Source organism: Sipha flava, unplaced genomic scaffold, assembly GCF_003268045.1.
Source record: "Sipha flava isolate LNK unplaced genomic scaffold, YSA_version1 255_pilon_pilon, whole genome shotgun sequence".
In the NCBI taxonomy this organism is placed as follows: domain Eukaryota; kingdom Metazoa; phylum Arthropoda; class Insecta; order Hemiptera; family Aphididae; genus Sipha; species Sipha flava.
Window position 1 is genome coordinate 86,641 of NW_020272908.1, and position 13,952 is coordinate 100,592.

General features: G+C 30.3%; 1 protein-coding gene across 1 annotated transcript in view; it reads left to right on the plus strand.

Annotated features, from left to right (window-relative positions):
- The first annotated feature begins 3,040 nt into the window (after window positions 1–3,040).
- Window positions 3,041–13,952, plus strand: part of LOC112684656 (ATP-binding cassette sub-family G member 4-like) — a 30,514-nt gene continuing 19,602 nt past the window's right edge. Inside the window, 3 exon segments of the mRNA XM_025556277.1 lie at window positions 3,041–3,696; window positions 9,631–9,748; window positions 11,191–11,381. Coding sequence (XP_025412062.1) covers window positions 3,390–3,696; window positions 9,631–9,748; window positions 11,191–11,381 — 616 coding nt within the window. The 5' untranslated portion in view covers window positions 3,041–3,389.

The window sequence follows — 13,952 nt, forward strand, 5'->3', positions numbered from 1 at the left end:
ATTTTCCAATAACCTAGAAATTCGCATTTATCGTTACAATACTCAAACCTAGCAAACCACTAGAAAACCGATCCTCATAGTGACCCATATGTCTACCAGTTCTAAGTAAAATCTTGGAAAAATACTAATAAAACGCCTTTCTTTCATAAACAAAGAAAAAAAAAATGCCCAACTTCCAATTTGGTTTTCACGAAATCACTCTATGACTACCCCCCTCAGCTGCACTGATTCGATGGCATCATTTCAACCGCTTTGAAAAAAAAATACATTGCCGGAATATTCTTAGACGTAGCTAAAGCTTTTGATACCATCCAGCACGAAGAACTAATTTACAAATTAAAAAATGTATTTCCCACCCCCTGTATTCTAATTTTAAAATCTTGGACAGTCACACATTTAAGGTGCTACTGGTACATTACTGCTAGGGTCCCTCGAAGCAGCGATAAAACACCCCCCTCCCACTATATATATATTAGATATACCCATATCAGAAAAAATAGTCCTTTAAACTTACGCAGACTATACAGCATTCTTATCAACAGCTTCACATCATATTATTGCAAGCTTATAATTACAACTACATATTGATAACATTTCTTATTGGTTGATAGAATAATAGTTCCTAAGATGAAAAATTAAAATTAATCAATTGAAACCTTCTTCGTTACCTCCGCACTCAGGTCCCATAACTACCCTCCTGTAATATGGGGTTCTGCCAACATTTCGAACAATAGAACTATTCAAGGTTTTCAAAGTATTTGCTGTCATATAATTATCAGAGAACCTAAGTATATCTTCAACAATGCAATAAACTCTAACAGTTAGAGTCTAACCTTAAAATCGGCTCCGTCAACGAAACTGTCACTCTTTACTACAAATACTTCCACGCAAAACTTCTCTCCAACCTCAATCAGTTCGTCAGGGATCTAGCAATACCAGCACTACCCGGATCCTACCCCGGTAACTCAAGCGGAACCGTTGTCGTAACTTAAAAATCGTATAAACTGTCAATCAAAATTGTTTATGTAAAGCCACTAGGTATCTCTATTATGAGATTTACTACCTGGTCATTATTCACTTCTACATTTTCTCATTCTTACCATAACTGTAACTTATTGTAAAATGTTATAGATAGTAATGTTTTAAAAATGAAGTCGTATTATCTAAAAAAAATAAACCATATAATGTATATTTTTTAATAGTTTAATCAAACATTTCAAATGCGTTGTTATCAGGGCCGCATTTAGGAGGGGGCACTGGTTACAACTGCTTTGGGCGCCATTTTTTTGGGGCACTAAAATTTTGTGGTTGGAAATTTGCTCACTCGTGGATTATTGAACTTTTAAAATTATTTTGAAATTATTATTTTTTTGTTTTTAATAATAGTATCATAAATGAATGTTAATGTATTTAATTTATTAATATATATTATTAATGTATTTATAGCAATATAGCGATCCAGAATATTATTAATATATCTAATATTAGTTGCCCAATTTGTTGTGATATGTCAATAAACATAAGTTATTTATAATAATACGGTGTATTATGTTATCGCGTGCGGCGTACGGTGGTATGCCTACTACACAAAAATAGCATTGATTTTAGAATATCTAAAAGTTTCATAAGAATCTATCTCCTATATTTGGCCCCTTAAAAGAGCGCCAATTTTTTTTTGTGGCGGGGTGCAAAATGTCTTAATACGGCACTGGTTGTTATACTTACTCCCACAGTAAAAACTTTGAATATTTTAAGTGGTCCACAAAACAATTATGTTTACTTATACCACCATATTTAAACGTACGAAACAATGTTCACGTTGGATTTATTAGTTTTTTTTTTTTTTTAACCTAAGAATACGATAAATATTGCATACGTTATCGAAGATGTTACGTGAAGAACGAAAACATACAAATAATAACAAAACGTACTACTCAAGAATAGTTTAACGTTACAAAATGGACCTGTACCTCGTACGCATACGTTTACCACTGCAACAAATATTTACTGTTTACCAATCACATTTGTTTTTGTTTTTCGTCGAAACGCATATCATCATACGGTCGACAATTGTATTACATTGTATGTATAACAGTAAAACGCTTCACGAATCGTAAAATAATAACCACGTTATGTTCGTATACACCGACCACGGTAAACAATCATATGCGTGCATTAGTGTGTGTGTGTGTGTGTGTATATTCAATGTGTCCGGTAAAAGTACTTTCCTTTTTCTTTTTCGAACATCGCATGATCGGTATACGCGGTACCTAAGACGTTGCGTATCGCCGGTAACTCGGTGTGGTACTGCGAACGTGGTAACAGCGGTAACGCGACATACAGTTTTTTCCACACGAAGTACTGCACTCAAATCGCTGGGTACGGAAAACAAACGCCTATACGCATCGTACAATAGTTTCAAACACGGCAATGGGTAAAGGTACATTATAATATTTACTACGCGCGGTTAACGCCTGCTAACCGGTAGGTACACCGATAAACTCGTAATAACAATATTCGTAATAATACATCGCCAACGATGGTGAAGGAGTTGCACGCGTCTTATGGTTATTATCGAACGTACGTATTATCAAGTATTACTAGTGTCCAACATAATTACTCTTTATGTATATATATATATATATATATTTTTGTTTAAGTGTCCATTCTTTTGCATTTTTTTCCTACCGGGAGCTGCGTCGAAATCGTACGTAATAGAAACGGATATGATCACGGTTTATTGCGCGTCTCTCGCCGTGTTTACAACTATTTATTATGCTACGAGATGATGAACGTTTTTTTTTTTTGATTTTTTTTCTCCTTCTACGTTTTCATATGGTGTTTGTTGGGTGTTTATACCACGCGTGCACCCTATCGGGTTTTTTTTTTCATATTCTCCGTGAACGATTGCACCCGCCGTGACGGAATGGAATAGTAGAAAAAAAATTAATAATAATAATAACTACAACGATCGCGACGGCGGTGGGGCGTTCGTGGATAGCAACAATTGCACGCGCCGCCGCCGACAACGACAACAAACTAGTTCATTCTAACCGTTCAAACGCGACTTGGCAGACGCGCGCGCAGATACTGTTCGCGAGTACGGAGTGGCGTACACACACGACCCGCGGTGAAATACTCGACCATTGTCATTGCAGTATCATCGTTGTTGCCATAATCGGATCAGTCCGGATAAAATATTAGTGAAAAGACACGCTACAAATAAATAATAATAATCATCTGCTATATTTTATATGAATAAGGTTCGCGAATTTCGTCCGGTGCACAATCCGCGTCCCATGGTGAAACTTTGAATTTCAAATAACTTACGATCGCTGTTGTTTAACGTTACTCATTATTCGTACGGAAATCCTGCACGTCGCAACGCGATGACCACCGAAGAGAAGCAAGCCGCGATGGCCCGCGTTAAGAGCACCGTGTCGTTCGCGGACATGGTTGACGATCAAGATGTAGGAGTCGACGGTGATGATGGTGACGAGGGGCACCAGGATCAGGACGAAGAGGAAATGCTGCTAAACGATACAACCAGGACTCGGGTGTTCAGCGTATCCAAAGACCGCCCGATCACCAGAATCCCGACCCGAGTCGAGATGAAGACGTTGACGCACAAGGCGAAAAGGCCTGCCGTCGACATCGAATTCCACGATCTGACTTACGCCGTCAACACCACAGCCGGTGAGTACTCTTCGTCTACACATTATTTCATTTGCCGTTTACATTTTAGGCGCTCGTCGACCAAACGGTTAGCGCAATATATTATTATAACATTCTCGTAATGGATATTGTATTGTACGTGTCGTGGCGAAAAATTAGATAATTCCAATAGAAACTTCAGACGTAACGCCGCCAGTGAACCAGCGACAACAATACGAGAAATTTCAAAGATATAAAGATATATATTCGACGCTACAATAAAAAAAATTCAAAAAAACACCTATTGTTATTACATCACGTTAGCGACATGACGTACGAGCGCATTATAATAACAGAATAAAATCTCAGTTATATATTATCACACGTACATATATCAGGTATTTATCGTTGTGTCGTAGCCGAAAAAATCATATTCGGGTATACGTTTAGTGGATGTATCCTGGGCAAAAATGTACGTGTCAGATGTATTACAGACCACGGTCGTAGTTTCATAACAATTTAATCCGGAACGACTTTGAGTTTTATTAAATTTAAAAATATTCTCTCTATTAGTACGGTTATTATTTTTATTTTCCTCACTCTAGTAGCAATGACATTTCCATAATATTTATAAAATTATCTAATAATATTTTTAACGCAGTGTTATATCAAAACAAAAACAATAGTCAGATGATAACAAATAAGACTGTTGGAAGTCAATCGCTTATACATTATATTATAGTCATGTACTTTATTGAATAACACATGTTTTCCTTTGAGCATGCATACAAGTTATGTACTCGTATATTTTAAAAAATATTATAAACACAATCGTTAACGGAATCGCATGAGACTTGATAAATATTCCGTGTTAGGCAGATTTACATCTGATCCAGTAAAATGAATATGATATAATTTGTGACGGGATTAGATACCATTGAATACAAGTTTCCGACTTAAGCAGGGTCCGTTTTAAACATTTTTAACCGCACTTAAAAACATATAAATCATTACACTCGATTATTATAATACAATGTAAGAATGAATCCTGAATACGGTTTTAACACGAAAATGATATACGCCGATCACAATAGCGATTTACACATTTGCCACGGTGAAGCCGACTATAAACAAAAAATTATTAATCGATTAATATTTACGCGTCCGATAGTCATCATTCTTCAACCTTGTCTGGTGGTCATACACCACGTGTGTATGTATCTCTACAGCCTATACGTATACCCCGGTAAGTGTATTCAACACAATACGTACATGACGCTCGAATTCTATGTGTCTACGATGAAACGTATAACGTTTGTCACAAAACAATAATGTTCTGATGACCCGTATTCGTTGAATACCATTAACATTGATTAAAAACCATAAATACACGGGTAACAATAACATTATATCGATCATTTTTTTCGTGTATTTTTCTGAATTACAATAATCAACAATACATATATATCGGTGTGTAAGTCAGATCTATAATAGCAGAATTAATGAAAAGGTCGTTATTTTTGTAAACAATTACCAACTATCCAAATACTACTAAAAAATTTTATTGAACAATAAATATACGACAGGAATGAAATGTGTTAGTGTAAAAATCACAATCATGTATTATGTCCATTGTCAATAATTTTCAAAAATAATTATAAGCTGTTGAGTCAAACAAATTTTGAGAAAAACATTCTGAAAATCATATAAAATTAAAAATTAAGATTTTAATGGTTATCCAATGGCTAAATTTTATTTTATATAATGTACTATTAAAGTTTCAACCATTGTGTCTATACAAATAAACATACAATGTACTCATTTATGTGTATATAAAATAAACTAATAAAACGTAAATTAATACACAAATAAAATAAATTACAGTTTTACTGATTTCGTATACATATTTTGATGACAAAACCAATCAATTATAAATATGTATAATAATACTCCAGGTTGAGTAATTATTTATTTATTTATTTCATGTATATTTACTTTAAATTTATACTTTATTTATGTAAATTTCCATTTTTATAACTAGCTACACAAATTAAAAAAAAAAAAAAAAAAAAATAGCAAAATTAATCATAATGTGTAAGTCATTTGTATAATTATAAAAATGTATAGAAATTACATTGAATGCATTTTATAGGTTTTTACTCGTATAGGTTTTGATCACATAATAACATTTTATCCTTGATGAATTTCGATTTCTAATTAAATACAACAGTAAATTATAATTAATATTTTACGATTAATAAATAATAGCAATACATATATATATTAATTCCTATTTTATCCAAATTATAATGTTAGAGCTTCATTGTGTAAATATCATACAAATCTTTATGATCCACTATTGTTTTGTTTAGTTTTTAAAATTAATAAAGATCAATGTTTTGATCTTTAAACTAAACGTATTTTTAAGTTGATTTCCTAAAACGAATTTTAAATTATAACCTTTGAATTTTTAATTATTTTAATTAACGTTTTCATTGAACAGTTAACATAGTAGTTAAATAATTAACTTATAATAAACTACAAATATATATTTCTTACTTTTTAAGCCAATTATATTAACTGCACACGGCAAGTATAATATCTTCTTCTTCTCCTTCGCCTTTTTCCCAAATATTTGGGGTCGGCCGCCCTTGTCCAAAACCACCTCTCGTCTCAATTGTCTACATCCCTTACGTACACATGAACAACTCTCATATCATCCTCAACGGTATTTAACTATTTATTTTTTCGTTTTCATCTTCCTCTTTTCCTTTCAAAGTTTATTTTCATAATCACTCATGCATAAACACACATGCCCAAACAATCTCAGTCTATTTTCTCTCATCTTGTCCACTACACCAATAATGCTTTTCACATATTCGTTTCTTATTCCACCTTTTCTTGTCAATCCATTAATTCATCTAAGCATTCTCATTTCCGCAACACTCATACTCAGTTCTACTCTCCTGTTAACCGCCCAACACTCCAAACCAAATAGCATGGTTGGTTTATTTTAAATATATTTTTATACTCTATCCAAATTACTCTCTTCCTGCTCTTCTGACATAACTTAAAATTATTTTTATTATTTGCTAATACTCAATGAATCTCCTCATCTAACCACCACAATTCCTTGATTTCTGGTATACTACTCTTAGTTTCACCGACAATCTCTTTTACAATATTCTTAACATAAGTTACAAGTTGCCATTCTTTTCCAAATTTAATTTATATTCCCCACCACATTCCACACAGGCATACGAGAAGTATAATACAACTTTTAAATTGCAATTTCCTAAAATTATTTCCAATTAAGCTTGCCGTATACTATAGGAATTTTCAAAAAGAACGCAGGATTTAAATCTGCTTTAAATTAAATTTATTTTTTTTAAAAAAACATAAAAAATATATCATTATCTTCAGGAGAAGTTAAGGTCTTACAGTAAAAAACAATATCGGACATATGACCCTTCCTATTAGCCCTACAGGTAATTGTTTTTTTTTCAAAAAATTTACCATCACTGGATAACACATTGCCCCATCAAGTTCGTTGAGGATATGACGAATTTCTTGCTTAAGTTCCAAGACATTTCGAACTTTGTTCTGGTAAACTCGTGACTTGGTGTATCCCTTTAAGAAAAAATTACACGGTCTTAAGTCTCAATATCGAAGTGGGTAGCTTTGGTCATGCAACGAGATTAGTCTGTCCGGGAACTTCTCACGCAGCAGAGGGATTGTTTCTCTTGAAGTGTAACCAAGAGTTGCGTTGTCTTGTTGTAACCATACATGAATACCTACTGAGCTCAGAATCTTTGGCCTTATTTGGACCAAATGAACATAAAAAATGTTTGGTTTTAACTAGTCACACTTCAAGAGAAACATTTCTCACGGTAAACAATACCAAAAACAATAAGAAAAACAATATAGTTACATATAGCTTATTGACATGTACAACCGCAAGAAAGCGAGTACACACAATTTTATATAAATAATTAAAACACCCACGTAATAATTGTTAATTTAAAATTAATATATATTATATAGTGGTCGTTAAACAAAAGAATTTCATAGTAAACAAAATTTTAATTGATCAAAAGTACGTCGGTCGCACAAGATTTCTGGCATATTTTTTGGAAGTCGATTGCTATTTTTATCAGTAATCGATAGTTATCATTATACTCGTATAATGTACGTCACAAAATTAGATTAATTAATTATTGGCACCACGGTAGTGTTTAAATGATAAACTATATTCTCTATTAGATTTTTCGTTCAATACGTGTCCTCCCTATGCCAATACAAAATGAATAGCAACTTTATGTTAAATTCACGTTAAATTACACGTCAGTGTAAAAATGTACGTGGTTTTAATAAAAAATAATAATGTTGTGCTGAATAAAACTTGTTTTAGATATCCTTAACCTTCAACAATACAATGATATAATTTATACAAAAAGCATCTCATCGATGCAAAGATTTTATATTACATATTTATTGTGTTAATAGTTATTTTTCAGTATAAGTATATTTAAAGACCAGAAAACATGTTTACATATTCTCAATTAAATTTTCGTTTTAAAACATATTCCAGTCAACATTTTTACTTTCGTGAGTTGCAAGACATTTTATGTCCGGAAATTATGTCCTATAATATTTAGTCTTGGATTTTAAATATAGAAGCACGTGACATTAATTTATGAACATGTACGGAGTGATCTATTTAATACTAAATATTTGTGTATGCTGAATAAATACATAGGGGTCAAAATATGTTTCATTATATATTATTATTTTTTTTTTCATTATTTGAATTTGTACACTAAACGTACTCCGATTTAAATTATTTAACTCTTAAACTAGTTTTTTATTATAATAGAAAACAAGATTTTCCCTATAGTTTCACTATAATTTTAGTAATTTTCATTGACAATATATTCAAAAACAATGACAACATAACTAGTTTTTCTTGTGTAAGATTCCTAATTTGAAAACTTATATTCGTCAATCTACTCGTATTTCATTAAAATTATAAAAGGTCTATATTTTTCGTTTTAAAGTAATTATATATTATTTTTTAAATATATTTTAATAATCGTATTCAGGTGCATAATATAGTAGAAATTAAAAAATATAAGTTCTTTTAAGATATAATTTTACGTTTCTTAATCAAACTTACGAACACTAGGTATTTAATTTAAACGATTTAATAATATAATATTTATTGGATATACCTATCGGATACAAAATATAACAGTAACGACCATCATATTTCACGACTAATGCATGTGCGATTATATTATTATAAGACTTTAATATCACCGTAGTATAGAACTAAGTTCATAATTAAATTTGTTTTAATAGCTAATTGTACCATTATGATTTTTATCATTTTAATGCACAAATATATTGTGTCATAAATAGTGTTCGGATTTGAATTTTATATTTGTGTATATTTAGGCAATTTTAAAACAAAGTGCATAAAAGACAGAATTTTTTAAAATGTAATTGTTATTCAGAGAATATTTACTTATTTTTATGTTTTATGTGAAGTCAATTTATTCTAAAGGTAAATATTTTTTTTTTTTTTTATGACTCATAATGGAACCAAATGCATATTTACTATATTCTATAATATAAAATACTCATGCTTTAAAACAATTATACTTTACAATCGAATTACGTTAAACAAAATAATATAATCAAATTATATTATTTAAGATAAATATAATTATGACTAGACATTTTCATATGCAAATTTATGATAGGCACTGTTTGATTATTATATATATAGGTACATTGGTCATGGCCGCTGGGTTGGGAACGTGACCCTCTTTTGTTAGTGTACTTCCGACTGATTTGTTACATATCTTCAATTTTGAACTTCGATATCGTATTCTAAAAATGAATGCAAATTCTTAAGAAAACGAATTATTTAGTTTCGCGATGATTATAAATAATTCATATTTGATGTTTCAGGACAAAGAACGATACTAAAAGGCATAAATGGGTTTTTCCGCTCCGGACACCTGACCGCCATAATGGGTCCTTCCGGTGCAGGGAAAAGTTCACTGATGAACATTCTCGCTGGATACGTGTAAGTTTCCCGTTTGCATTGAGTACGCTTAATGTAGCGGTTCTGTCGAATATCGACTTTTATAGGCCGCCAGCTGCGCACGATCGTTTCCTAAAGAAAAAGGAAATAATTATGTACATAATAATTCCTCTATAGCATCTCATCGCCACACCAAGGACCAACCAATAATAATGGAACAGGTGGCCGTTTATTATAAGATTAAGTTGACTAATAGCTACTAGTATTGAGGACTTCCACATAATTTATACGAAAGGAAGTCAGATTTGTGTTAAGAGGGTGACCATTTTGGTGTTGAGGATATTTTGTTCAAAAAATTCTGTATAGATTTACCCGTTAATAATATAAAATGTACGAATTGTATTCGAATTAAACTTAAGGAACTCAAGACTAAGATTACCATTGAAATAATATAGATTAAAAATAATGTAGTAATTTGTTCGAAAATAAAAAAAGAAGTGGCAAATAAAATTAACACAGGGCGTATCATTTCTGATTTTTTCCCTGGTGTGCAAGATTTTAGGGAGGCCACTTTTAACATTATTTAACCTGACTGTTTAAAAATAATAAGTATATATATATATATATATATATATATATATATATATATATTATAAAAATATATGTAAATATTATCTCCTCCTCTATATCTTAATTGAAATTACATTGTATTTCTCAAATAACTTGTAATTTAATGTATTAAAAGCTTACTAGCAACCACAGCAACCAACTGAAGCCATTTCAGTACTGTTTTGAGAAAAAAAAGGAAATTTGGCAAATAAAGGCATTCATTTTAACTCCAAAATTAAACGCTACAATTCTTATAAAATGATATATTTATATATTTATATATTCAGAGGATTGACACTATATCAGTAAAAAATATAATATAATATTAATCACAAAAATAATATAAAAAAGGATCGCGCTACGAATACGTTAAAATGTTCGGGATTAGTAAATGGTTATAATATAAATTTAAATATAAATAGTTATAAGACGCCATTTATAAAAATATTATGTTGGAGGCTTCACATCAGCACGTTATATTCATTAAACATAGGTTTAAATACTATTTTACCATCTCACCCAAATAGTAGATAACACCACCGCTTGTCCTGTCAGCAGCAATTTGGCATGAAATATTACTCAAACGAAACGCACTTCATTCGACGTGGTTATCAAATGATAAATTTGATAATTAAGCTGATAAAAAAAAAAATTAAATATTAATTAAAAAAATATTTTATTTTTATTTAGTTAATTATAACGGCGCATAAGAGCATTAATGGAGGGCCAATTATTAACACTATTCAGTTAGCAGTGTCGTTACAAGCCCTGATCCCTCCTACCCCATAAAAATGACGTCCTTGCTCATACATATATATTTTTAAAACGTGTTTTCGTAATACACAATGATTTATTTTTATTTCAATTATTTTTAGGAGTAGTGATATCAAAGGACAAATTCTTACAAATGGACATCCTAGAAACATGCAACTATTTAAAAAACTCTCTAGTTACATAATGCAAGAAGACTTGCTGCAACCCAGACTTACAGTCATAGAATCGTTGAGTTATGCAGCGCGATTAAAAATTGGCCGGGAACTGTCTAAAGAAGACAAAAAAAAAAGTTGTAAGTATCAAAACCTAATTATATAGTTTCATATATTATATTCCTCATAACCATTTATTTATTCGTACAATATTAAATTTTAGTAACAGCTGAATTGTGCAATATTCAATTTATTAGATTTGTCATAACATTATTTTAATTTCTATACATCTTAATACTAAATGTATTCAATGAGAACGATAGTTAAGTTTATGTCCTATTAAGTATTATTAATGTCAAGGAAATATCTATTATTCAATTAGAATCCAACCCTATCATAAAATCTATTGGTCTTAAGACTTACACTCGCATCACGAAGTGCATACATATAAATATTTTTTAGTTTTTTATTTCACTTTCATCACTTTTTCTGATGAAAAAAATACGTTCAACAGTTTCAAATAATTGCATATGACTATGCACAGTTGTACTAAAATGACATATGTGATATTAATAGTATTCAATATTATGAGTACCTATTACATAACACAGCCAAATTTATTCATTGATTTGCAATTTCCATTGGAAAATGAAATCGGACTGTATAAGACAGTATCTCCCAACCTTTATAGTAAAATTGTCAATAAAATTTCTTTGTGTTAGGTAAATACCTCTCGAAAAAAAGAAAAAAAACCTAGTATACTTTAGTATAGTAACGTTAGTAATCATTTTATTTCAATGAATTTTGTTATATACTTTAACGTAAAACTGCAAAAACTAAATTTTGATACATATAATCATATTTTGATAACTTGGATATTCTTTCGTTATTAGTTTACGAACAGCAACCTATCAAAAATATATTGAAACTCAATGATGGGTCACGACCTATAGGTTGGGAAATACTAGTATAAGATGTTCAAGTTATTCCAAATTGAGTCACGAATACACACATTTTAAGCAAAATTATTTAAAATGCATCCTAAGAACCAATTTTATTCTAATCATCAAATATTTTCAACAATATAATCTTAAATTTCCACCACTCGTATTTTATATAAAATTGTCATAATTAACTTTTCCTCCTATAATAACATAATATAACTTTAAACTTATTTGTAGTTATTTTACTGGACAGTGATAAATTACATGATAAATGTCCAAAAGCAGTTCAAATTAATAATCAGATTTCATATGTATAAATATATTTTTAAATTTTTTGACTTACAATATAGTCATAGTTATTAAAATTTAGTGTTTTCATTTTTTCAATCGGTATATTTCGTTAGTAGATAAATATAAACATACTAAGAAATATGGAATGTTGAGGACATAATAGTATCCAAAGTTTAATTTAACTAATTTATAATAATAACGAATTATAATAATGAATAATGAAAAATGTAACCATACATGATAATGTGATTTTTCGATGTAAACGTAAAATTCCGTATAGTGGTATTGGTTATTTTCTCAAGGGTGAAATAACTGGTATCTATAACTAGATTACACAACATGACCACCACATGTACCACGTATACGCTATCTACGTTATTATATCTGCGTGTTTGTCGACGATAAATGATTACCTATCACGTAGTGCTAATATAAAACTGCTATCTTATTTGGTAATGGGAAAACGTGTAAATGGTGTTTAGATCTAGTGTATGATTTTTTTTTTTGCAAATTCGCGAGTACTGATATGTTTATGATACCCGGTTTCAATTTAAGGACGTAACTTATTACTGCAACCTTGACCCGTGACTTTGCACATAATTTTATCTTAAATGGACAACGCTTTTAAACTTGTTATTTACATGATAAATAATAATATTTAACAAACTTCAACAATTAACATATTATCGACAATATATATATATATATATATATCTGTATTTTTTATCTATTTTCTTAATCCTGACATTGGTTAAATTATAGTTGTTGTCTCTTTCCATTTTTTCCTATCACTTGAGTAGATTTTTTTCAGGTATCCGATCCCTGCATGTTGTTATCTTATAGAACATACCTGTATAATACGTAAAAACTTAGTTTTCATTCGATTCGTCATTTTGATTGAGACGGTATCCGATTATATACATTGAATACGCTAAGAATAAAAAAATAGTATTAAAACAAACATTTTTCTTTCCAATGATGCGTAATAATGATTATACATCAGGTAGACTCTATAAAATAACTGAAATTCGTTTTGTCTTCTCTTCTTAGTTCATTAATAATGAATCTGAATAATCAAAAATAATGATATCTATCCGTGGTGTATATAATTAAAATATCCTATCAACTTTTACATAAATATTAATTCCTGTATACACGAAAAAAAAATTACCTTCACTACAACATAAATATAAAATATATTTTAAACTTTTATAACAATAAATTGATTTTTTGCCAGTCCCTTTTCTTAAGAAAAATCAGTACTCAATTCTATCTTTATTACAATGCGGTTCTAGGTTAAGCCACGTCCATACTAGCGTAACAAAATGACAAACTGTTCTTTAAACTGTTTGACAAACTGTTCGCCGAATAACTAAAAAATATGTGTGTATGTTCGCGTATCTATGTTCGCGTAGGTTTGCGTATAGCTAACCAATAAATTACCTCATAACTTAAATAACTTTTCTGAATAACTTC